This window comes from Raphanus sativus, chromosome 4 (genome assembly GCF_000801105.2).
Source record: "Raphanus sativus cultivar WK10039 chromosome 4, ASM80110v3, whole genome shotgun sequence".
NCBI classification, from domain to species: Eukaryota; Viridiplantae; Streptophyta; class Magnoliopsida; order Brassicales; family Brassicaceae; genus Raphanus; species Raphanus sativus.
Genome location: NC_079514.1, coordinates 8,908,534 through 8,933,877, shown reverse-complemented (window position 1 = coordinate 8,933,877; position 25,344 = coordinate 8,908,534). Strand labels below are relative to the sequence as shown.

Genomic DNA, 25,344 nt, shown 5'->3' with positions numbered 1-25,344 from the left:
CCTTTGCTGATGTATATGAATTTTTTTTTTAAACTGGATATTATATAGTGTTTGTTTGACTTTGTTTTTAAAAAACTGCAACATAAGGGGGATATACCAACGTGGATCCTTTTACGAAGAATATAACGATAAGAGACTAATATTAAACAAAACAGAGAAAAGTCTGTATTATTGGTTCAACGCATGAAGAAAAATAATTAAAAATGAGCTGACTATAACAGTATATACATGCGGTTTGTGGCGGCAACAACGTGCTTGCTTGTGTCGATGCATTCGTTTTAAAGAAAATGTCACAACATCACCAAATTTAGGGCTTTTCTTCTTCCTCATTCTTCTCTGCTTCAACAGGTAAATTCTACTTTGTTCCGTGCCCGGCAAGTTATGTTTCCTGTTCTTGAAAGAGTTTAGAACCACTGTACATTTTAGACTCTGCTTTTTTTTAAAAAGAAAGTTTCAGGTGACTCAATGGATGAGAGAAAAGGAGCAAGACCGTTAAGAGAACACCTATCTCTAGCTCCTCCACCACCACCTCCTGCTGTAGCTGTAGCCATTAATGGAAAGAAGAAAAGCAAATACGTAGCCTTTTGGGCTCTTGAGAAGTTCATCCCCGAAGGCTTCTCTGATTTCAAATTGATCTATGTTCGTCCTCCTCTCACTTACATCCCTACCCCAAGTAAGTTGTGTGCATGACTGGCCTTGAAATTTTAGGGGCTCTAGATAATAATAAAAAAACTTTTAATACAAATTTTGATTTCATAATTTGTGAGTCATGAACAATAGGTTATATATATATATATATATATATATATATATATATATATAATATTTAGGGTCCAAAGCCAAAGTTTCATTTTAGAACCGGTTCTGGTTGCATGTAATATTGTAACTTGATGAACAAGATATGTGTGTTTGGCTTACAAAGATCGAATCTTTATTCTTTGGTTTTCAGTGGGGAACGCTATTTCGGTAACAGAGCTTAGGGATGATGTCGTATCAGCTTACAGACAAGAATTGGATTGGAACACAAAAGAGATACTTCAACCTTACAAGAAGATGTTCGACAGGAGAAAGGTTTTGTCCTGTTCTCTGCTCTGTTTTGCTCTGTTCTGCTCTGTTGTGCTCATAGAATTAATCACAAATGATATAAAACAGGTGCAAGTAGAGATTCTGGTGCTGGAATCACAAGATCCTGCAGCTGCTATAGCGCAAGAGATTGCTGGAACTGGAGTCACCAAACTCGTCATAGGAATGTCTCTTCGTGGATTCTTCTCAAGAAAGATCGATATGTCTTCCATGATCGCAACCGCTGTGCCAAGATTCTGCACCGTCTACGTGGTTTCGAAGGGCAAACTAGCTTCCGTGCGTCCTTCTGATTCAGACGCTAGCGGAAGCATAAGACTGGAGACAAGTAGTTCCACCAGTGGCTCCACTGATAGTCCTAGAGTCCCTTCTGGTAAAAAAAGAAAAAACAGTTTTACATAATAAAGTATGTCAAGTTATTAACTTGCTCTTTTGAAAACAGAGTACCAAGACTTCAACTCGTTTGTCTCGGAAGCTCAGTCTCGAGTCTCGGAGATGAGAAGCAGCGGTGTGGTTCAAATGGACACGAGTTGTAGCGAGACGGGTCAATCAGATGTGTCTAGAGAGAGAGGGATGCAGATTGTACTGAGCGGTGGCGGTGGTAACAATAACAATGAGAGCTTTAGCGCATCGTTTCCAATGGGAGAGGAGGCGTATCACGCTATGAGCTGGACTTCTAAATGGAGAGATCATGAGGAAAGGAGATCGATCATGAGCTCTTCTTCTAGCAACAACCACGAGCTAGCTAATATGGAGTGGGGTGCAGTGGTTCCTGAGAACTATTCTTGGGTTTCTCATCAAGCTTCTAACATGTCTGATGGACGCATCAGTTTCCACTCCTTCAACGATAATCAGGTAGATTCTTTATTCCTTTTTTTTTCTCAAGGAAAATCAGAGCCAGTTATCTTATCAGTTGGCTGACTCAGATAACTTAGGGAACAAGATATGTATCTCGCTGGCTAACTATTAGAAACCGTTACAGTCTAGTTATGATTACTAAGGGTTTCGGGCCATTTTTTCTAAGAGTCTATAGTCTGTTAGTTTAAAAGTATTATGTTACCTTGATATTTTAACTCAAGCATATGATAATATAACACATTTCTATTTGATATTTTAACTACAAAATTAAATAGTATTATGTTTATAATGCTGTCTAAATCTTTAACAAACATGCTAATGAAAAGATTGAGAATATTACTAAATACAGAGTGTACTGCTCCTTAAGTTATCTCCAACAGTCATTTTGATCTTCATTCTGTTTTTTTGAGAGACAGCACATGTTTTTCTTTGGTACTGAAAGTGGGTCTAATCGTGTAGGTGAATCTAACCTTTGAGATAGAGAAGCTGAGAGCCGAACTGCAACAGCTTCAGGAGATGTATGCCATGGCTCAAAACGAGAACGTCGATGCCTCTAAAAAGGTTTAGTTAATTATTCTTGAACTGCATAGACCGTGGTAGTTTTTCGTGTTATATATGTTACATTTCATATTCTTTCTTTTTTTTTGGTTTTGGTTGCAGCTAAATGAGCTAAACCAGAGAAGATTCGAGGAATCAGAGAAGCTTGTGGAGCTTAAAGAACAGGAAGAAATAGCTAAAGATACAGCTTCAAAGGAGAGGCAGAGGTACGAAGAGGTGATGAAGGAGGCAGAGAAGGTTAAAGAACTCATGGTGAAAGAGGCTTTACATAGAAGAGAAGCTGAGATCAAAGCAGAACGTGAAGCTAAAGAGAAAGATAAGCTCCAAGCTTCTCTCGTCTGTCCCGGGATACAGTACCAGCATTACTCGTGGGAGGAAATCACAGCCGCGACTAGCGATTTTTCGGAAGATCTCAAGATCGGAGTTGGAGCCTATGGAACTGTCTACAAATGCAATCTGCATCACACGACCGGTGCTGTCAAGGTCCTTCACGCTGGAGAAACTCAGCTCTCTAAACAGTTCGATCAAGAGGTGAGATAATTAATCCGTATTAAGTTAGATGGACTTCCCAACCTAAGCTACCTACCAGATTAGTCTAAATGTTTTTTTGTTTCTGTTTTTGATAGCTTGAGATCTTGAGCAAGAGTCGATATTAAGTTAGATGGACTTCCAACCTAAGTTACCGACCAGATTAGTCTAAATGTTTTTTTTGTTTCTGTTTTTGATAGCTTGAGATCTTGAGCAAGATCCGTCATCCTCACCTCGTCCTTCTCCTCGGGGCATGTCCCGAGCGAGGCTGCCTCGTCTACGAGTACATGGACAACGGAAGCTTAGATGACAGGTTGATGCTAGTCAACGACACACCTCCCATCCCTTGGTTCGAGCGTTTCAGGATCGCGTTAGAAGTCGCTTCGGCGCTTGTCTTCCTCCACAAATCCAAGCCTAGACCCATCATTCACCGCGACCTCAAACCAGGAAACATCTTGCTTGACCAAAACTTCGTCAGTAAACTCGGGGACGTTGGTCTCTCCACTATGGTTAACCAAGACGACGCTGCTTCTAAACTAACCGTCTTCAAGAAGACCAGCCCCGTGGGAACGCTCTGTTACATCGACCCGGAGTATCAGCGGACAGGGATCATCTCGCCTAAGTCAGATGTGTATTCTCTAGGTGTTGTGATTCTGCAGCTCATAACCGCGAAGCCAGCCATAGCGATTACTCATATGGTGGAAGAAGCCATAGGGGACGATGCTGAGTTTATGGCATTGTTGGATGTGAAAGCTGGATCCTGGCCTATTAGCGAGACTCGTGAGCTAGCTGCTTTGGGACTGTGTTGTACTGAAATGAGACGCAGAGACAGACCAGACCTTAAAGATCAGATCATACCGACTTTAGAAAGGCTTTGGAAAGTTGTCGAAAAAGCTCAAAACTCACTCTCGAGAACTTCGTTGGATCCTCCATCTCATTTCATTTGCCCACTTCTCAAGGTTCGTATAAACCCTAGGAATGTAACTGGTTACTTGAGCAACAAGTAACCTTGTCTTCTTTCTCGATTTTTGACCTAATTGTTTTTTTTTTCGGTGTTTGATCACAGGGAGTGATGAACCAGCCCTGCGTGGCGGCGGATGGGTACACTTACGATCGTGAAGCCATAGAGGACTGGCTGAGAGAGAATGATACGTCGCCAGTGACCAACCTTCCACTTCCTAACAAGAACCTTCTTGCTAATTACACTCTTTACTCAGCCATCATGGAGTGGAAAGCCAATAAATAATACTGAGAGAGGGAGAAAGATTCGACAATAAGTACGATGGATTCTTATCTATGTGTTTACTATTAAATATCTCTTTCGTGTGGTTCTCTCTTTGTTCTTCTTCTTCCTTTGTCTACGTTCCAACGATCTATCTTTTGTGTGATGAGATGCAAAGACTACAACACTAGAGATGGAGAGATAAATGTCTTTTGTTTTAAATTTCTCCTGTTTCAATTTTCTACTCTCGTTTCAGTCCAAATAGACTGGCTATGTGGATAGTGGACCACCCCAGGAAATAACCCGCACCTACATCAATGTCAAACACGAGATGTCCATTAGGTAAGGCCAACAAATGCACATGACTATTGATAAAAGTTAAAACTGTATTTATCAAACGCATAATTTGAAGTTTTTCCAAAAAAAATATTTTTTTGAAGCTGTGCTCTCCATAACATTCTTATCTCAGACTACCAAGCACCTGTTATTTTGTCCAACATTGAATGTCCATTACTCCCATTTATTACAGATAATAAATGTTGAACCTACATCTGTACGTATCATATTGGACTTGATTATCATACAATCCAATGAAATAATTCCATTTGATATATCTCTGTATCATATAATATATAATGTTTTTGGGACTTAGCATAACTTCAAAGAAATTTACGTAAAGTGTATTAGAAAATACAGTCGGTCAAAAATAGATGACAAAATAAGAGTAAAGTTGCATGAATAAGTAGGTCAAACTAGTCGTATGGCTTATCTTGTCAAACTTTTGAACTGAGCATCCGTACTTGAGTTCTGAAAGCTTTATAGCCTTATAGGACATGTGATCTGCTTAAGTGTGAAAGTTTTGGAATACCTAAATACTAAAAGGTTCATGTGGAGAAGTTTTATTTCTGTCAAACCGTAAATTTCATATTGATGAAAAGTAGATTGTACAAAAGTTTAATCTAAATTAAAAAAAAACAAGGTTGAACAAAGATTGGGTTGGCAGCTGCACCCCTGTGATTAAATAATTCAAAGCAACATTAGAGATTTAAATTTCTTCGTCTCTCTCCTAAATATTAGTATAATGTTTCAAACCTAATTATAATTTTGTAAAGTTTTTATTTAAATTTCATGTGGAGAAGTTGATCACTAGGACTGTAAGAGTTTAGACCGCAGGGGGGTGTTTCATGTTTGTCTACGAAGCTTCAAATTATATAGTCACGGGAATTAAGATCCACTGGTAAGTTTTATGGAGGTGTCGACGCAAAGACTCTAAGAAAGGAGCTGCTACGTATATAGTTCTCCCGCGTACTGTCTTGATTCGGTTACTTTTTAAAAGAAAGAGAGAGAGTAAATTTCTTATTTGTTTGGTATGAAAGAAAGTAAATCATCCCAAATAATTATCGAAAAAGAGTTACTAGTAAAGTTGGAAAACGTTTTTTTAATTTATCACTACATAACTTAAAATTTATTAGTTAAATATTTAGACGAAAAAGTCTGTTTCATATCACTATAAAAGGAAGATTCGTAAAATAAAAAACATATTATAGTTGAACAAGAAACCCAAAAACGAAAACAAAATTGTTTTAATGCAGAAATTAGCCTACCATATTCATAAGGGACAACAGTCCAACACACCACAGATTGAAAAGTCAATAATATTGAATAAACAACTTGGTAGTCCGACAAGAGCCCAAGTTGTGTCTGACTTTCAACGACGTCTCGTTTCTCAAACATTTGAAGGCTTACCGGAAAAGACATCTCATATTCACACGCACAAAATAAACTCTTCTAGACTTTTTTGACATTTTCATTATCTTGTTCTCATCGTTTTCATCATTACTTTCCTTGAACCTTGTTTTTATATATTTTCATCAAGAATTCAACTCGGTTGCTCATAAATTTCCGTGTAACTAAAATATTTTTAATTAGGAGATTCGTACACTGACGCAAATTTGATTCGTCATCTTCTTTACTCCTCTCTTCGACCTCCCTCTGTCCATCCATTTGTCGAGTTTCTGGGAAAATCTTTGGAGCTTTTCAAAGTCAAAACATCATTAAGGTATTTTCAAATCTTATCTGATACCACTGTTTGGCCTTTCTGGCAGTTTCTTAAAGTCTTTTACAAAACCAAAACCTTAAACCCTGATGATCTCAGCCGTTGAGTTGATTAACAAGATTTTCCATCTTTCTATTATATTTTTGGTTCTGTAATAAAACCTTACTTTAAAATTATTATATTCAATAAGAATCCAACTTGTTTGGATTGTCCAGAGAAAATGTCACTGTAACTACATTAATTAATCAAATAAGAACATACCAGTTCATGACTCTCTCTTCTCTCCTTTGTCTCGATACCTAAGCTGTTTAATCATTTGTGTACAACAAGATTAAGCAAACAAAAACTTGAAGATTTGAAGTCATATTCTTCAGCTTTCTTCAAAAACCATCGCTTTTACCCTTTCTTGGTTTCTTTAGTTCTTTTTAATCAGATCTTAGCCGTTTTTTTTAATCTTAGCGGTTGAAATTTTGAGTATGAGAGAAGGAGCTTTGATCGTAGCAGTAGCGATCAAAGGAAATAATAGCAAAACCAAAGGCGTTATCCGATGGGCACTTCAACAATTCGCTTCTCAAGAACATGTTGTCTTCAAGCTCTTACATGTCCAGCCAAGTAAGAGTTACAAACGTTACAACCTTTGCAAAATTTCACTTCAAACTTCGATCTGATTTTTTATTTTTTTGCAAGAACAGGAGATTCGATGTCGGTTTCAACCTCAAGAAAAGACTCGACCACAACGGTTTACAAGAAAGATGTTGATAGGAAAACCAGAGAAATGCTTCATCCAAGCAGTTCCATGTTTGCTCATAGAGAGGTATGTATTAAAGTTGGACTTCTTCACAGTGGATATGGTCCTTTCTTGTTTTATATATATATTTTTTTTTACCAAGAATCTAAAATCTCGTGAAATGTGAAATGTGAAAGGTTCAATTGGATATGATGGTACTCGAATCAGATGATGTAGCTGATGCAATCTCTAAAGCGGTTGAAGATCATGGAATCAGTGAGTTAGTTATTGGTGCTTCCTCTTCTATCATCTTCTCATCATGGTAACATATCCAAAACACTCTCTTCACTAAAGATTTCTCTATATATCTTTTGGTTTCCTTTAGTAATTTTTTTTTGGTTCTTTTGCAGGAAGTTGAAGAGAAGCAACTTGTCTTCAAGAATCTCAGATGTTACACCGAGATTTTGCACCGTTCACGTTATCTCCAAAGGGAAGCTTCTTAATGTTCGAAAATCCGATGTAGACATTGAAACAAGCATTGCAGATGATAGGAGTGAAAGCCAGTTCTCTTCAAGTAGCCAGTCAGGTATTAACTACCTCACTTGCCGATTCATGAGGCTAAAACAATTACAGATTCAATGCTAAATGATCTATAATATTAGTAAATTATTTTTTGGTATCGAGACAAATTTTTCATTTGGCTATACGACGCAAGAAAATCTTAAAAAATCTGTTTGATTTGATTGATTGTTTCTTTTAACGTTCCAGGGTCAGTAAGTTCGACATCAAGTCATCAATTCTCATCTACATCTCTACTCTATCAAAGAGTCCAAGCGCTTTCAACCGTTAACCAGAAGGTCGGGACAAATATGGGAACAAAGAAGAGTATTGATACGCACCATAACAGAGCCGCCTCTCTAGATGTGGATGAACCAAACCAAAGGGGCTATTACCGGACAAACAGCTCGTTGGTTAGGTATAAAGAAAGTGATATCCACAGCCGGAGAAGCTCTCATACAGAGGAAGGATCAAGCTCAGGATGCTACAGTGACCCTACTTCATCCAGTAGCCAGGTATACTTTCATTTTAGAACCAATTGATGATAAGTGGAGTGATCGATCTTATATTTTTTTTTGAATGTGGCATTCTTTACATTCAGATGAATAAAGACTTTGAGCTAGAGAAGCTGAAGATTGAACTCCGTCACATCAAAGGAATGTATGCAGTTGCTCAAAATGAAGTATTGGATGCTACCAAAAAGGTTAATTGTTTGTTACAATATTTGGTTATAAATATATTTTTTTCTTTTGATGTTGAAGTTTATATGTATCCTCTGTTTTTTTGTTATGTCAGATGCAAGATCTGAACCAGCGACGGTCAGAGGAAGCTACAAGGCTCAAGAACTTAACTATAAGGGAAGAAGACGCGGAGGAAGCGGTGGAAATGGAGAGGGAGAGACAAGAGGAGGCGGAAAGCGAAGCTGAGCTCGTGAGAGAATGTGTTGAGAGAGAAATTGAAGAGAGACTTGAGGCGGAAGCAAGAGCGGAAGATGTTAGAAAGGAGAAGCAGAGGCTAGAGGATGCACTTGAAGGAGGACCGCTTCAACGCCAACAGTACATGAAGTTTGAGTGGGAAGATATCGTTGAGGCCACGTCATCGTTCTCCGATGAACTCAAAATCGGATCCGGCGGGTACGGAAGCGTGTACCGGTGTAACTTGCACCACACGACAGTAGCTGTCAAGGTTCTTCATTCGGACAAAAGCAGCTTAACCAAACAGTTTCACCAAGAGGTAAATAAAATACTTTTTAAAAAAAAATACTTTTCAACCTTTTTTTGGTAAAAAAAATACTTTTCAACCTTGAAGAATAATAGTTACTGTTTTCTCAAACGATTGTCATCTTCAGCTTGAGATTCTTAGCAAGATTCGTCACCCGCACTTGCTTCTCCTCCTAGGCGCGTGTCCTGAACGCGGCAGCTTGGTCTACGAGTACATGCACAACGGGAACCTAGAGGAAAGACTCATGAAACGCAGACCAAACACTGACGCTCCGTTACTATGGTTTGAGCGGTTCAGAATCGCTTGGGAGATCGCTTCAGCGCTCTACTTTCTCCACACGAACGAGCCAAGACCAATCGTTCACCGCGATCTTAAACCGGCTAATATACTCCTAGACCGGAACAATGTGAGCAAAATCGGTGACGTAGGCCTTTCGAAAATGGTTAACCTCGACCCTTCCCATGCATCAACAGTTTTCAACGAGACCGGTCCGGTTGGAACGTTCTTCTACATCGACCCCGAGTACCAAAGAACCGGTGTGGTGACTCCAGAATCTGATATCTACGCGTTTGGGATCATACTTCTTCAGCTAGCCACGGCTAGGTCCGCGATGGGTTTGGCTCATTCGGTTGAGAAAGCGTTGAGAGATCAAACCGGGAATTTTTCAGAGATTTTGGATAAATCTGCTGGAGACTGGCCGGTTAAGGAAGCGAAAGAGATGGTTATGATAGGGCTTAGATGTGCCGAGATGAGGAAGCGTGACCGTCCTTATTTAGGGAAAGAAATTCTACCGGTTCTTGAACGGTTAAAGGACGTTGCTTCCGACGCAAGAAACGTGTATTTTGAAGCCCTAAACAACAATCACAGCCACGCTCCGAGCCATTTCTATTGTCCAATAACTAAGGTAATTCAATGATAATGATCAGATTTATTGTCTTTCCGTTCTTGATTTTTGATCATTTTTAATTGATGAATATTAGGATGTGATGGAGAATCCATTTGTTGCTTCGGATGGATATACATACGAGAAGAGAGCCATTAAGGAATGGCTTGAGAAGAATCATAAATCTCCAATGACGGATTCGCCCTTTCCTAACCAAACTCTTCTTCCTAATCATTCTCTTCTTTTTGCTATTAAGGAGTGGAAATCATCACATACAGTTAAATAGAAAAAATGTTCAAAGTTACAAGACAAGGCTAAACTCTCTCGTCGACTAACATGCATCATTGTGTTTTAGTTACACCACTCTTTGCGCACACATACACACACGACTACAAGAATAGGTAGATGATGTTTATACATACTGAAAATATGGAGTTCTTGTACGTAAAACCTAGTGACCTTATTTGTCAAAAAAAAAGTAAACCGTATTCACTTTAGTGAACAAATAGGCTATAACTTATAGGTTTTGACTGCGCACTTGCAGTACAGTAGTATTGTTTTTTGTTTTATCATATTTTCTTGTATTGTATTTGTACATACATTCCATACATGTCTATATATATTTTCTAAAAATAAACATTATAACGTCCAGTTTTGTTGAATACTACTGTAAATGAAACTTGATTGAGAAAAAACATAGCTGGAAAAAAGTATTCAAATTCAATTTGCATTGGAAAGGTACATTTTTCTAATCTTTAGTTGTGAATGATTTATTCAATGAATATGATAGGATCGTAAAGTTGGCCTATATGGTTCCCATTAAGAAGATATATCTTTTATTATTCTGTTTGGTCCAACTACTTTTGTTTTTTCTTAACACCTATCGGTCCCATAGGAAAAAGAATAGTTTCAATTGAATGGTATGCAGAAAAAAATCAATTCGTAAATTTTGTGACTTTTGTCAACTACGATTTTATTGAATATAAATGTTGCCTAGGTTAATAAATAACAGTATACATATACAAATCTGGTTATGTGATATTGTCAAGACACCTAGATAGGCCATTAAATAGTGTGGGTTCTATACAGACCAGTAAACAAATAAATGGTGTGTGATATTGTCAAGACCTAGCCTAGCTTATTCTGCTAAGAAAGACCAATATAAAGACTAGTCATTCAATAACCACATGGATCTTTTATACTATAAAATATACAAACTAGTAAACCCCTTGTAATCAATGCATGCATTGACCATGTTTCAGAATGAATGGGTCAATGTAATAAAATTAACCAGTATAAATCTGGAAAAATTGTTGCATAATTCATAAAGCAACATTTCAAGTGAGTTGTGATTGTTGAAAGCCTGTGGCATGAAGGGTCCCCTCTCCAACCTTTGATATGTCAGTATATGACAATTGCGTGCGGGACTGGGACTACATAAGGACTATTCGTTGTGGGAGGAAAGATTGTCATCTATTCTATTAATTCTCCAGCATGACCAATTGATATCAGGTTGTGTCCAACTAATTTTTTCAACAATACATACACAAAAAATAAACTTTATATTTTCTAACTGTATCTAAATATATTTTTTGTAACCACCATTTCGAAAACCATAAACTCGGGATTACTTTAATTCTCTAACTGCATCTAATTATTTTTCCTTTTTATATTAGTCTCCCCCCACTCAATTTAATCAGTTACAAACGACAAGCAGTTATATATATAGATGTAATTTTTTTTTTTTGACATCCTGAGACGTGTATCAGTTATATTTTTTATAAAACACCTACTTAAGTTCAGTAATAAAATATGGGCAGTTATAACTGGTATAACATAAAAAAATACTAAAAATATATAATATGTTGCAAACTTTATGAATAAAATTTTAAAAATAGCTTTTGAAATACATATATATGACATGAGTGCATAGTTATGAAACTTGACTTATTTAATGTAGTTACAAACGAAAAACATATTTTGTAGGCATTTACACACAAAAAAACATATTTTGTAACCATATATATTTTCAAATTTTCCAAATAAAAAACTCAAGATATTTTTGAAATTGTGAATCTTTGAGTTTCGAAAAAATATTCATATAAAACTTATTTAGTTTAACGGGTTTTAAATAGGTTATTCAATTAAAAATATTTATTAAATTTATTAAATGTGATTTTATCTCAAGTTAGTGAAAACTGTATTAACCCACTTAGACACACATATTTAACAGAATATATTAAAAAAAATTCAAATATTTTTCAAAAAATTTGTTCGGTTTTCGGTGCGGACTGGTTTGAAATTGGTTTTCAGATATAAAACTTTAAGAACCGTCCGAGTATAAAGACTATATCTAATTGAGTATGAAACTTTGATTTTTGGATTGAATCTGAATAAATTTTTCTGGGTACGAATATTTTTGACTAATTATATTAGTTAACTACTCAAAAATCTAATATATTTCAAACTTTAGGAATAAAGTTAAAATATTTTTTTAATACATACGGAACAAGTGTATAGTTATGCAACTTGACATATTTAATATAGTTATCAAAACTTGTGCTAAGTTAAATTAATATCAAACACAAATCTGATTAAAAAATACAAATATAAAAAATAAATTTCTTAAATAAAATTTATAACAAAAACATGCCCGCCTTCTAGGCTAATAATATTACATAAACAAATAAAATCTCTTTATTATTGTTAAATCATGTTTTCCGCCTAAAGTAATTACAAGTTGTGTTGTCCATGATCAGTTTGATTTCCCTTTGTTGATTTTCCATATCTAGTTCTAGTAAGACTAGTACCACAAGAGAGTAAACTAGTCCTTCCAATAAATTGACCTAGACAAATAGGATATGAGTAGGTCATAAACACATGCAATTGGTTGGGAACTTGAGAGGAGAATAAAACACATTTCAATCATAGAGAAGAAAATAACACACAAGTCCACATTAATACAACAATAAGTAACATGTTTTCAGATCTACATTTATATGAATTAACTTTAAATATACTAATCATTTTATTTCTCACATACATCTCTCTCGGTACTGATATCACTACTGTGAACAAAAATATTATTTTTTCATATATTTTTTGTTTGCTTTTTCAGTTTTTATCCTCACCTAAAAAAGGAAACTTTTCCTCAAAAAAATCAAGCTTTAAATCTCTCATTTTACTACCCAAAAACAGAGAGGACGAAACCTTTCCCATGAGATGAGAACGCATTTGCTAAAACTGATACTTACAGTATCTCTACCAACTACATTCTTGATCGGAATCTCCATCCTCGTAATCTTCATCTTATGTAAAAGAAGAAGAACAGAGTCCAACGAACACCAAAACGACGTCGAATCTCCTTACGAGAAAAAAGACTTCTCCGGGTCAGAAACAGAGGAGGATGAGGAGGAGGAGCTTGTCATCTTCGAAGGAGGAGAAGATCTCACGATCTGCGACGTACTCGAAGCTCCGGGAGAAGTCGTCGGCAAATCAAGCTACGGAACATTATACAAAGCAAGTCTGCAGCGAAGTGGGAAAGTCAGAGTGCTTAGGTTCCTTCGACCTCTCTGTGCAGTGAGATCAGATCCGGAGGAGTTTGATGGCGTCGTCGAGTGTCTTGGATTTGTCAGACATGATAACTTGGTTCCTCTGTTGGGTTTCTACGTTGGAAACAGAGGAGAGAAGCTTATGATTCATCCCTTCTTTGACTCCGGGAATCTCTCCGAGTTCATCAGATGTAAGTCTCTCTGTTTTTCTCGGAACGCAAAAGACTAAAAAGACACAAACTTTTATTTTTTTTCGAAGAAAAGTAAATAACTTTTTAGCTGTCTGGATTAGCTTTCGTGTCTGGGTTCTCTCTTCTTGTTGATTCTTGTTTTCTCAGTATGTTTTTGTTTCCTGGGAAACAAACAGAGCCCTGAGTTCTCATTGTCCCGGGAAAATGGTAAAACAGTTATCAATGCATTTAAGAAAATACTTAACCGTTATCAATATCTTCTCCTCCGTCCATTTCACAAAGATAAAACTGTTTTGAGAAAAAAAAACTTTGTTTCATACAAAACAGTTTTGTTAGATTTTTTTATGCATAGTAGATAAGTTAAAAAGAATAAATTGTTAAATTCAAAAAATTCTTATTAAAACTATTAACTTAAAGTTATAGTATCCCAATTATTTTTTCATACATAAATCAAAATTTGTTATTATGCATGAATTATTTCTTAATATGTGAGAGGTATAAGATTTATAGTTGTGAAACGGAGTGAGTATTACATCAAATCATTCGATAACTGTAATGATCCAAACTAAACGAAATGGTCTGATCTTTATTGATCTTGTCTTTTTGTAGTATGGATCACTACAATTATTGATCTATCTTTTGTCGGTAACTACTTTTTTCAGTCACGTCCCACTTTCTTATGCTCACCATGAAAGACAAAAACTTTATAGATCTCGTTTTAAAGAACATCGACATCAGCAAAAACTTTCGTCATTAGTTTTTTATTAGTATTATAACTATTCAACATGTGCTTAAAGAAGATCATAGTTTTGGCAGGTGGAGATGTTGAATCACACAAATGGAGCAATATTTTGAGCATCACCACCGGAATAGCGAAAGCTCTTGACCATCTCCACACAGGAACGCAGAAACCTATCGTTCACGGGAACCTCAAGTCCAAGAATGTTCTCTTGGACCAGAGTTTTAGGCCTAGAGTCTCTGATTTCGGCTTGCATTTGCTCTTGAATCTTGCGGCTGGGCAAGAGGTGCTAGAGGCTTCAGCTCTTGAGGGGTATAAAGCGCCTGAGTTGATTAAGATGAAGGAAGTGAGCAAGGAGAGCGATGTCTACAGTTTCGGTGTGATCATGCTCGAGTTGGTTTCGAGTAAACTGCCAACAAACAAGAGTTCAACTAGTTCTGTTCCTCTTGACAATGAGAAATTGTTGGGTTTGTGCCGTTCTGAGATTCTTGGGAGATGTGGTGAGGAAGATGTGACCAAAGAATATGTTGTCGAATACATTGAGCTGGCAATGTCTTGTTGCTCTCCATCGCCTTCTCTTAGACCGAGCTTCAAGCAAGTGTTGAGGAAACTTGAAGAGATCAAGAAATGATGCCCTAGCAAGCTGACTAATCTGCAGCAGAACAGACAAAGCCAAGAGAAAGTTCGAATCTTTCAAGCATTCAGATACTTTCAAGATAGATAACAGCGTAGAGCAGATAAATCAGGGGAGAGAGCCTTCTTGAACAAAATTTCACACATGGATGATACAATACAATACATATCACATGTTCTAGATTGTTGATACTTACAGAGAAGATAGGATCGAAATTTTGATTAGTCAGGACTTCCAGAATAGTGGATGGAGAAAGGAAGATATTTTCAGACGCCAACAAGGGATTCAAAGAACTTCAGAAGGCCCTTGAGTAACCCTAGAACATCAGTTTCTTGAATGTAATGTCCTTGAAGTTGTTTCTCATAGCATTGTGCGCTGAAACATCATGAAATTAATCTTGTAGTGTACGTTTAAGCACATATTCACATATTCAATGCTTTTTTACTCTTTACTTTCTCCATCAAATCATGCAGAGTTCTGTATATATCATCCTTCTGGGGATGGTGTTGATCCCCAGAGCAGAACTTGTGGATTTGACCTCCAATAGTAATCCAGCTCAGACCAGGTTCTTTTCTCATGCCTTGAGAGTTCATCACATTTCTTACACTCAATTCAGCTTCAATATTCCCAGCTTCTCTGTATGCGTTTGACAAGAGAACAAGAGCAGCTGAATCTTCTGGTTTATAAGAGATAACCTTTTGAGCAGCAATCTCTGCCAACCGAATGTTCCCATGAACCCTACACGCTCCAAGCAACGTCGACCAGACTTTCTCATCAGGTTCTATTGGCATCTTCATTATAAACTCCCACGCTTCAGACAGACGTCCCACACGCCCCAGGATATCAACCACACAAGCGTAATGTTCAATCTCCGGGACCAGCCCATATTTTTCCTCCATCAAATGAAAACACCTCAAGCCTTCATCCACCAGTCCTCCGTGGCTGCAAGCAAACAGAAGACACAGGAACGTAACAGAAGTGGGTTTTGGAAAGACTAGCTGCTCCATCTTTCTAAAGAGTCTCAAGGCGTCTTTCGCCATGCCGTGTTGGGCGTATCCAGATATCATTGCCGTCCATGAAATGGCATCAGGGTCTTCCAAAGATTCAAACACCTTGATGGCGTCTCTCACGCTACCGCATTTCGCGTACATGTCGATGAGAGCACTCTCGACGCATTTGTCTTCGGCGAAGCCAGTTTTGTGCGCCAAGCTGTGTACTTGCTGCCCGTATTCAAGAAAACTGAGGCTAGCACACGACGCAAGCACAGCTGAAAACGTGACGTGGTTGGGTTGAAACCCCGTTTCTCTCATCTGGGAGAAAACGCTTAGAGCTTCCTCCCACTCAGAAGACTGAGAATAAGCTGTCACGAGCGTTGTCCATGAGATCTGGTTAGCTTCCTCCTCCTTAGTAATATCAAAAAGCTTCCTCATCGCTCCAAGTTCGCCGCATTTTCCGTATGCATCCATCAAGACGTTGAAAAGACTCACACCACTCGTTTCTCTCCCACCTTTCACGATCATTCCATGAACCTGCTTTACATATCCCAAAGACCTCATCTCAGCAATCGAATTCAACGCACTGCAATACGTGTATACATCTCGCTTGACATCATTCTGACACATTCTAAGGAACAGCAACATCGCTTCTTCTCCCTCCCTAGAACTCGTATAACCAGATAACAAAGCGTTCCACGGTAAATTAACTCCGCATCCAGAGAAACTCGACTCGAAAACAAACCTCGCTTCGGCTAAGCATCCACATTTCGCAAACATATCAATCAAAGCTGTTCCCACGTGGACGTTCGACTGCAAACCCATCTCTAAAGCAACACGAGCAACGTATCTACCTTTCTCAACATCCCCCAGCTTCCCAACAGCTTTGGAAACGCTGATAAAACACGGCACGTTCGGTCTAACCCCTTCGTCCAGCATCCTCAAGAAACTAACGAACGCTTCCGAGTAGAAACAGTTCGACACAAACCCTGATACCATCGCGTTCCACGAAACCTCGTTACGTCTCTCCATGGAGAGGAACACCTTAACGGAATCCCCAACCCTCCCCAGCTTAGCGTACACGCTAAGCAGAGAGGTGTTAACAACAACAAACGCAAGAGACGAAGAAAACCCGCGGATCAAAACCTGAGCGTGAACCATTTCAACAACGCCGCCGCCGTCGTCCACACAGCGGCAGCAGCCAGCACACGCCTGCGCCGCGGCGGAAAGAGCGTATTCGTCGGGGGGAACATCGCCGCGGCGCATCATCTCGACGAAGTAGCCGAACCCGTCGCGGTGAAACCCGTTCTCGTTCGCTCCGACGATCAGCACGGTCCACGAGAAGACGCTCTTGTGGGGAATTTCGTCGAACACCTGGCGCGCGGAGCGGAAGTCCGAGCTTTTGGAATACGCGATGACCATCTGGTTCAGCACCAGCGTCAAGGGTTTCGACGTGAGGTGAGACTTGGCGACGATCCCGTGAATCGATTTCGTTTTCTGAAGGCAGGTTTGGTCTGCAGAATCTCGTAAAAGCTCTGTCAGTGATGTAACTGGATAAGATGATGAGATTGAGATTTCTTTGGGGTTTTGGTTGGTCTGTGATGGTGGAAACACCGATGAGGTTCCTGTCTGGGAACACGAGATCGAAACTCGTCATGAATGAAAAAAAGGAAGCTGCTTTAAAGATAAAAGGAGTACAGAGATAGAGTTATTACAGATGATGGAGCTTCAGGTAGTTTAATGGTCAGAGGAAACGATATCCCGACAGAGGTGCTCATCTCAGATGTCCCAGTAAGAGAGGATTCCGGCAAGGAGTGGATAATTAATTCCCCGGGGAAAAACAGAGGATTTACGTTCAACGAAAGTACCGAACTAAAAAAACGTTATAAAACGGCAAGCAGTGCTAACACATTTACTAGAAACGGCATGTGTTTTTCTTTGTTTGTACGTCTTCTGAGTTTTTATAATCATTATCGATTTCCTCCAATATTATCAGAAAGCTCTTGAATTTGTGTAACGAGTAACGACAAGAGTATATATTTACAATTTTTTTCAACTAAAGATCTGTTTTTTTTTTTGTACTATTTTTCTCCACTGAAATCAATCCCACAAGCGGATCTTCAAATCATTCCCACGATCTCGGATTCATCTCTCCGTACGAATACAAATACGAATGGAAGCTTCGATTTCGTTTATTGGGTCAACTACAAAGCCGCCCAACCTTTCATCACTTACTATAAGCCCTTCTTCTTCTTCTTCTTCTTCCAACGTCCTTCGTCGTCTCCCTGTTCATGTTCCTGTTCCTGCTTTGAGTTTGAAGAAAGTCTCAGTCTTTCCTCGAATCTCCCACCGTAACCACCGCTTAATCAGAGCTCAGTGCTCAGATGGATTGAGACCAGACGAAGACGATGGGTTTGTGCTAGAAGACGTCCCTCACTTGACAACCTTCCTCCCTGATTTGCCGGTAAAACTCCTCCTGTGTCTATTTAGTGCATATGTACATTCAAATCATGAGTTTTTACATTTAAAAGGTTATAACTTTGGGTTTCATAAGATTTGTTTCTGATGTCACAGTCGTACCCAAATCCATTGAAGGAAAGCCAAGCGTACGCCATTGTTAAGTAAGTTTAACTTCTTCTACGTAGGCATTAGTATGTAAAATAGTGAATGTCTTCAAGGGTTTGTTATGTATAGTATAATGTAATGTTTATGGCTGTTTCTGTAGGCGAACCTTTGTCAGTTCCGATGATGTGGTTGCACAAAATGTAAGCTTTGATGTTAACTTATTATATATATTGACTTGTGAGATCTTCTTCTTTAATTTTTTTCTCTTCATGTTTTAGATTGTAGTTCAGAAGGGAAGTAAGCGAGGAGTACACTTTAGGCGAGCAGGGCCTCGCGAAAGAGTATGTTTTTCTTCTTTTTTTTTGTAAAAAATATTTTCGAAACCTGTGTTTAAGTTTTTTTTTTTTTTTTTTCTCAGGTGTACTTCAGATCAGATGAAGTAAAAGCTTGCATAGTGACATGTGGGGGCTTGTGCCCTGGGATTAACACGGTCATACGGGAAATCGTATGCGGATTGAACAATATGTATGGTGTCAGTAATATTCTTGGCATCCAGGGAGGATATAAAGGCTTTTACTCCAAAAACACACTGATTTTGACGCCTAAAGTGGTTAATGATATCCATAAACGTGGTGGCACCTTTCTTCAGACCTCGAGAGGAGGGCATGATACAGCCAAGATTGTTGATAACATTCAAGATAGAGGAATAAACCAGGTTGCTAACATAAACTAATAACCAATTTTTCTATGTCTAATCTATAGTTTCCAGGTGTATATTATTGGAGGTGATGGGACGCAAAAGGGTGCAGAGAAGATATACAAGGTGATTTGATTTCATCATCTTCACTTGTTAGTAGTTCTGTGAGCATTATGTGATTTATATTGATACTTGCTTCAGGAAGTAGAGAGGCGTGGTCTTCAGGTGGCGGTTTCTGGCATCCCCAAGACAATTGATAATGACATTGCTGTAAGAACTCGATGTTTTTTTTTTTTGTCTATTTTGATTTTCATATGGAGTTTCTTATACATCTTATTTAGGTGATTGACAAATCATTTGGGTTTGACACTGCTGTTGAGGAAGCTCAGAGAGCTATTAATGCTGCGCACGTAGAAGTGGAGAGCGTGGAGAATGGAGTTGGAATTGTTAAACTCATGGGCAGATACAGCGGTGAGAAATATTCTTTCTGTGGTTTGTTTACTTTCTTTTTTTTTGTGGATATGAAGTTTAAAACTTTTTTTTTTTTGGTGGAAACAAAACTCTCTGCAGGTTTTATTGCTATGATTGCAACTTTAGCGAACCGTGATGTGGTAAATAGACTCTTTTGCGATTGTTAAATTTTTTGTCACAATAAAGTTTTTATATATATTTGGCGTTAGTAAACAATGGAATGTGTGGGCAGGATTGTTGCCTGATTCCAGAGTCACCATTCTTCCTTGAAGGGAAGGGTGGGCTCTTTGAGTTTATTGAACAACGACTCAAGGAGAATAGCCACATGGTTATTGTGATAGCCGAAGGAGCTGGACAGGACTATGTTGCTCAAAGCATGCGTGCGTCTGAGACTAAAGATGCGTCAGGAAACAGACTCTTGCTTGATGTGGGACTATGGTTGACTCAGCAGATTAAGGTATTATTATTATTATTATTTCCTTGAAGTTAGAAAAATTGTTTCTAGTTGTTTTTTTTTTCCAGAACATTTTTAAGATGAGTTTTTTGTGAACTCAATGTCGCAGGATCATTTTACTAATGTTCGGAAAATGACAATAAACATGAAGTACATAGGTATGTATATATCTTCAGAAGATTCACTGTATGTGTCATGCGCGTTTCATTGAACACATTCTTACTTTTTGTTTATTACAGATCCGACGTATATGATAAGAGCAATACCGAGTAACGCATCAGACAATGTCTATTGCACTCTTCTTGCGCAAAGTGCAGTTCATGGAGCAATGGCTGGGTACTCAGGTTTCACAGTTGGACCAGTTAACAGCAGACATGCTTACATCCCAATTTCTGTAAGCTTTTTTTTTTTTTTTTACTTCTTTGATCATATTCTTAGAATTACATGATCATTACAAGTTTGTCCCATGGCTCTTAAACTGAGTGACAACATGTTGTACTTGTGAAGCGAGTGACAGAAGTGACGAATACGGTGAAGTTAACGGATAGGATGTGGGCTAGACTCCTTGCATCGACAAATCAACCGAGTTTCTTGACTGGTGAAGGAGCGTTGCAGAATGTGATCGACATGGAGACTCAAGAAAAGATAGATAACATGAAGATCTCTTCTATCTAAGAAACAGGCCAGCTTATTTTCATCAACTGTTTGCTAAACCATGTGCATAGAAGATATATCTCTTTTATCGACAACCATGGAGTACTTCATTGGTTACAAGTACTCTTTGGTTAGCTTATTCGTAATGATAATAATCTCAAAAAAAGAAAAAAGAAAAAATGATAATAATCTCAACAATGAGATTTAGATGTAAACACAGAGATCTTTAGTCTCTCTCTCTCTCTCTCTGCTAATTTAATAGTGCATATCTCTCCATCTTTAGCTGTTGCGTTGTGGTCCTTCCAATTCCTTGTCAGATTTGCAAATGAATGCTGACTTATACCCAACCATGAGACAACACTTGGGTACATTTTATTTATTTATTTTAAATTCTGGTCCCTCTTGCAACTTGCACATCTACTCAATTCTTTGATTCATACTCTCTGGACATCTCTACCAATTAAATACTTTAGACTCATCCTGAGCCTCTTTGAGCCATGAAAGAACACAGTAGTTCCATTGTCACAGGAACTCTTTATTACACATTAACTACACTAATCCAACATTTTTCTTCGCTCTCTATACATGATACTTCACATACTTAGATATTTACCTATACTAATTAAAACTTAAGCATCACCAATCCCATTAGTTCGATGATGAATTACTGGAAGTTGTTCCTTGAGGCTCCGGTACATCGGTTCTTCTCCTCTTCCGGCAAGAATTGACCGGAGCATCATACTTTCCTGCATCCAAAGGAAAGTTGAGCACAGCTTTTCTTCCCCTGAGCTTAAAAGCTTCATAGTCATAAGCTCTCGCAGCATCAATGTCACTCTCAAAAGTGCCTAGCCAAATCCTTGATCCTTTCTTAGCCGGATCTCGAATCTCTGCTGCGAATTTTCCCCACGGCCTCCTTCTCACGCCTCTGTAATGCCTTGTCTCTTCAGCTCTCTTTGATCTTTTCCGGTTTGAGACAGTTTCAACCTCAGTTGATGCTGTGGTTGTAGTTGTTGTTGTTGTTGTTGTTGTTGATGATGATTCTGCTTCCATTTGCAGAAACTCTTGGACATAGGAATCTGGATCAAGAACCGGTGAACCAGGTTCCTGTTTAGGAACTTGGTTCAAGGGTTCTAGAGACCAGAGTCCTGAGAAAAAATCAGCATCATCAAAGACAAAATCTTCCATGAAACCATCAGGCATCATCAGGTCCTCAAATAGATGCTTATGTATATCATCCAAATCAGAGCTTTCCTCAATGGTTGCCATATTTTATTTTCTTATATGCAGACAAGACAGAAGAAGAAAAGTCTTGCAAGTGATGTTTTGAAGGAAAGTTTTGATCTATCTTGTGTGTTTATAAAGACAGAAAAAAAATCATAAACATGTGTTTGACAAACATGGGTGTGAGGTGTCACATGTCTCCCTCTGACTCTCTGTCTCTCTAGTTTACTGTGTGAGCCCCCAGTCTTATCCATTAAACCATTTATGGAGACAAGTTAAAAGATCTTTTGTCAAGTTGATCAAATTGCTTTTCTTATGGGGTTGTCTTTGCTAGCTACTTGCTTGTATATGATTTGAAGCAACTTGATGTTTCCTTCTTTCTACTTAACTTTGTAGGGCTCCACATATATAACCAAACCCTACCCTCTTTGCTCAGTTGCTTGACAATTATACTCCTGACCTAGTAATAATATTTAAATTTATCATAACTTTCTTACGAAAATAATAATTTAACTCTCTTAGCTTTATAATATTATGTAAGATAATGTTGATTACATCCTTTTATGGATGCTTTGTAGATAATCTCAGATGGCACTATCTATTGATTAGTGTGTTCTACTATTCAAATATTGAAATTCTTAACTTTGATAAACTACTTCTTGTGTTTTCTTTTACATTATTTTAGTTATTTTGCCTGTTTATATTTTATACTCTATTGACTATTTAGCAGATGGGGAGGTAATATATATATGAATGGGAAATTACTACTTATGTGACCATGAATATTTTTATACAATCAACGAATTTATAAGAACATGAACAAATACAAAGTATCATTTAATTTTTCAACATCCATACTTTTCCTATAAAAAAATTAATAAATGAAATGATTGGTACTAAACTACTAATTTGATATTTGTACACTACTGCTATACTTGTATATTATAAAAATAAAGGAATTTTGAGTGACGTAAGTGAAAACGTCATCAACCGTTGACTACTGAGAAGTTCAAGTAACAGAGATAACGGAGAAGTTGGGAGACGTCGGAGATAACGGAGGAACGCTGAAAATCCCGTCTCCTGCTCCCACATCCCAAAACCCCATCCAACTTGACGGCGTTAAAGGCACTGCTTCAACCTCAGCCTCCGTCGCATCACTCTCTTCTTCCTCAACTTTAACCCTAGCCGCTACCGCCTTCTCGTCCTCCTCCACCGCCGGAGAACTCTTAACCCTCTTACGTTTCCCAGTGACCCCTTCCTCAAGAAAACTCTCTGACGTAGCCCTAACATCTAGAGGGAAATTCAAGATTGCTTTTCGTCCACGCAACTGAAACGCCGCTTGGTCGTAAGCTCGTGCAGCTTCCACGGCCCTGTCGTAAGTGCCAAGCCATATCCTAGAGCCTTTTTTGTTCGGATCCCTAATCTCTGCGGCATATTTTCCCCATGGCCTCCTCCTGACTCCCCTGTAGTGCCTCTCCTCTTCTTCTGTCTTCTTCACCGTACCAGAGACTGTTCTTGAAACGGATAGGTTCGGTAAGGGTGGTTTACGACGGTTGAGAGTAGAGTTCGGTTTATGGGTCTGGTTGTTGATGGTTCTTGGGCTTGTCTCGAATTGAAAGTCGTGAAGTTGGGTGGTATAGAGAGATGGGCCAGTTTCATGAAGAGTATAACTGGAAGGTTTGGTTTCAATGGAAGAAAAATCTGTGAGAAGGTGTTGGCTTATGAATTCGATGGCTAAAGATTCTTGTTTAGTTGCCATCTTCGGTACTCTTTATTAACTTAATTACTCGACCCTCTTGATCTTTGTATGTATCTGCGGGTATGTCTGTGTGTGGTAGTACTCTGAAGAAGAGTGATGAGGAATATGGTAATATATAGTGGTGGGAGCTTTGGAAAGAAAGAGAGGGTTCGAGGGAGTTTCGTGGATCGGACCGAGAACGATCATACTGCCTTGTGTTGTTTGGAATTGTAGTGGACTTCTGACTTGTTTCTTTGTCTATTAGATTTCGTCGTTTTACTCTTTTCTGTTTTTCCTTGTTGTCTTTTTCCCTCAACATGGACTTTTTGTCATTTAAAAGTACTAATCAAGTTATCATGATGACTTCTTTTAGACTTTTAAATATACAGAGTTTCAAGTTTTTGGTCTATTCGCAGGAGTTTTGAGATTTTAAGTGAAGTTTTCAATGGATATTTATAGACAAAAAAATAGTAAACCATTCTCTAAAAAGAATGTGAAAGTCCCGGTTGCCATGCACATAGAAATATGGTGTAATACGGATTCGAATTATGGTTTCTTGGGGATCCACGGAACGTCTTCACCACCCGACCACAAACGCGTGGTTTCAAAGAATATTTATAGCTTATAACTTCAAGAAGTTTGATGTATTCTGATTCGGTGCTAGTGACTGGAAAATCATCCGTTTAATCCAGTTTTTGGTTCTGTATATTCTATACTCGATCCATGTTTATGTTACTATTTATAGCAAAACGTAGTGTACATACAAAATAGAACATATATAGCTAGATCAAAGCTAGAAAGAAAAAACATATCAACAATATAAATTGCACAAATAAAAAGAGAAAACTGCACTCCGGAGTCTTTCAATGGTATGACTACAAACAAATATCCTTGTAGTATTTTTACAATTTTTTTTTATTCTTATGATATGTAATTTGACTATAAGATACTCTTTATGTTTCATTTAATTTATGTTTAATGTTAACTAGAGTTTTGATTCGCACATATTATTTCATTCTTTAAATATCTAACTTCGATATCATCATTAGAATATATGATTTACATTTAGTATTATACATTGTATAATTCTTTAATTTTATTGTTTAGACTTCATATTCTTCAGGATTAATACATAAATCATAAAAGTTTAATTAATTACTAAAATTTCAAATTTTCTAGTAACATATTTTGTAAATAATACATGAACTAAATAACAATATTATTATATTTTGTATATAATCATTTTTAGATAATATATTGCTTTGAGTTTTAAAATAAACAAAAAGATAATATACAGTTGTAAATAAATGTTTAACATATTTTAATAATTTTAATTTTTGCATAAAATATTTGATAGTTTACGATGTTTTAATGATGAATAATGAATTTATTTAAATAAAAAACAAATTAAAAAATAAGTTAATCTACCAATTTAATATAATTGTTTCATATTTAACTCAAAGAGTACCTCTATTTGAATATAATATAGACTATAATGATAAAATTATAAAAGTAACATAATTTTATTTTCTTTTTTATGATAAAATTTTGATTAACATTAACTATAATACTATTGTATTACTAATTACGAAATTAATTAATATATTATTTTACAAAAAAATATTTAAATTTTTTGGTATAAATAAAATTCAAGTTTACTGTTAGAAATATTTATCATTGATATTTTTATTGATGATTAAGATTTAATATAAATAATCAAAATATCACATTAAGTAATTAATTAAG

At 37.4% G+C, this 25,344-nt stretch overlaps 7 protein-coding genes across 9 annotated transcripts; 4 read left to right on the top strand and 3 right to left on the bottom strand.

Annotated features, from left to right (window-relative positions):
* The first annotated feature begins 465 nt into the window (after positions 1-465).
* Positions 466-4,461, top strand: LOC108853106 (U-box domain-containing protein 52). Its single transcript, XM_057007937.1, has 7 exons — positions 466-673; positions 950-1,453; positions 1,523-1,935; positions 2,398-2,499; positions 2,599-3,027; positions 3,225-3,983; positions 4,091-4,461. Exons 1-7 carry the CDS (start codon positions 466-468, stop codon positions 4,268-4,270), a joined length of 2,595 nt encoding a protein of 864 aa, XP_056863917.1. The 3' UTR covers positions 4,271-4,461.
* A 1,415-nt stretch (positions 4,462-5,876) lies between these two features.
* On the top strand, positions 5,877-10,221 carry LOC108855814 (U-box domain-containing protein 51). Its single transcript, XM_018629724.2, has 10 exons — positions 5,877-6,305; positions 6,762-6,914; positions 6,995-7,116; positions 7,227-7,351; positions 7,440-7,615; positions 7,798-8,102; positions 8,189-8,290; positions 8,383-8,820; positions 8,936-9,712; positions 9,789-10,221. The coding sequence occupies exons 2-10, from the start codon at positions 6,779-6,781 to the stop codon at positions 9,975-9,977; spliced, it is 2,370 nt and encodes a 789-aa protein (XP_018485226.1). The 5' UTR covers positions 5,877-6,305; positions 6,762-6,778; the 3' UTR covers positions 9,978-10,221.
* Positions 10,222-12,663: 2,442 nt separating this feature from the next.
* On the top strand, positions 12,664-15,233 carry LOC108854270 (putative kinase-like protein TMKL1). Of its 2 annotated transcripts, none has more exons than XM_057008823.1 (2): positions 12,664-13,433; positions 14,241-15,233. In XM_057008823.1, exons 1-2 carry the CDS (start codon positions 12,914-12,916, stop codon positions 14,801-14,803), a joined length of 1,083 nt encoding a protein of 360 aa, XP_056864803.1. In that variant the 5' UTR covers positions 12,664-12,913; the 3' UTR covers positions 14,804-15,233. The 2 variants fall into 2 exon arrangements, with proteins under 2 accessions (XP_056864803.1, XP_018483295.2); XM_018627793.2 differs by having other exon boundaries at positions 12,672-13,433; positions 14,250-15,233.
* On the bottom strand, positions 14,123-17,750 carry LOC108854267 (putative pentatricopeptide repeat-containing protein At3g11460, mitochondrial). Of its 2 annotated transcripts, XR_008945102.1 has the most exons (3): positions 17,514-17,750; positions 15,003-17,427; positions 14,123-14,824 (listed from the first exon to the last, which is right to left on the bottom strand). XR_008945102.1 is itself a non-coding variant. In XM_018627791.2 (2 exons), the coding sequence occupies exons 1-2, from the start codon at positions 17,574-17,576 to the stop codon at positions 15,229-15,231; spliced, it is 2,262 nt and encodes a 753-aa protein (XP_018483293.2). In that variant the 5' UTR covers positions 17,577-17,750; the 3' UTR covers positions 14,123-15,228. The 2 variants fall into 2 exon arrangements, 1 of the variants encoding a protein (XP_018483293.2); XM_018627791.2 differs by having other exon boundaries at positions 14,123-17,427.
* A 70-nt stretch (positions 17,751-17,820) lies between these two features.
* LOC108854269 (ATP-dependent 6-phosphofructokinase 4, chloroplastic) lies at positions 17,821-20,913 on the top strand. Its single transcript, XM_018627792.2, has 13 exons — positions 17,821-18,262; positions 18,373-18,419; positions 18,524-18,563; positions 18,642-18,704; positions 18,782-19,078; positions 19,133-19,186; positions 19,262-19,330; positions 19,402-19,531; positions 19,631-19,671; positions 19,764-19,988; positions 20,095-20,143; positions 20,225-20,379; positions 20,493-20,913. Exons 1-13 carry the CDS (start codon positions 17,972-17,974, stop codon positions 20,658-20,660), a joined length of 1,629 nt encoding a protein of 542 aa, XP_018483294.1. The 5' UTR covers positions 17,821-17,971; the 3' UTR covers positions 20,661-20,913.
* Positions 20,914-21,048: 135 nt separating this feature from the next.
* LOC108854271 (ethylene-responsive transcription factor ERF107) lies at positions 21,049-22,027 on the bottom strand. The gene has a single exon (XM_018627794.2). It carries the CDS (start codon positions 21,903-21,905, stop codon positions 21,288-21,290), a length of 618 nt encoding a protein of 205 aa, XP_018483296.1. The 5' UTR covers positions 21,906-22,027; the 3' UTR covers positions 21,049-21,287.
* Positions 22,028-22,610: 583 nt separating this feature from the next.
* On the bottom strand, positions 22,611-23,725 carry LOC108849156 (ethylene-responsive transcription factor ERF104). The gene has a single exon (XM_018622669.2). The coding sequence runs from the start codon at positions 23,617-23,619 to the stop codon at positions 22,870-22,872; it is 750 nt and encodes a 249-aa protein (XP_018478171.1). The 5' UTR covers positions 23,620-23,725; the 3' UTR covers positions 22,611-22,869.
* Positions 23,726-25,344: the final 1,619 nt, after the last annotated feature.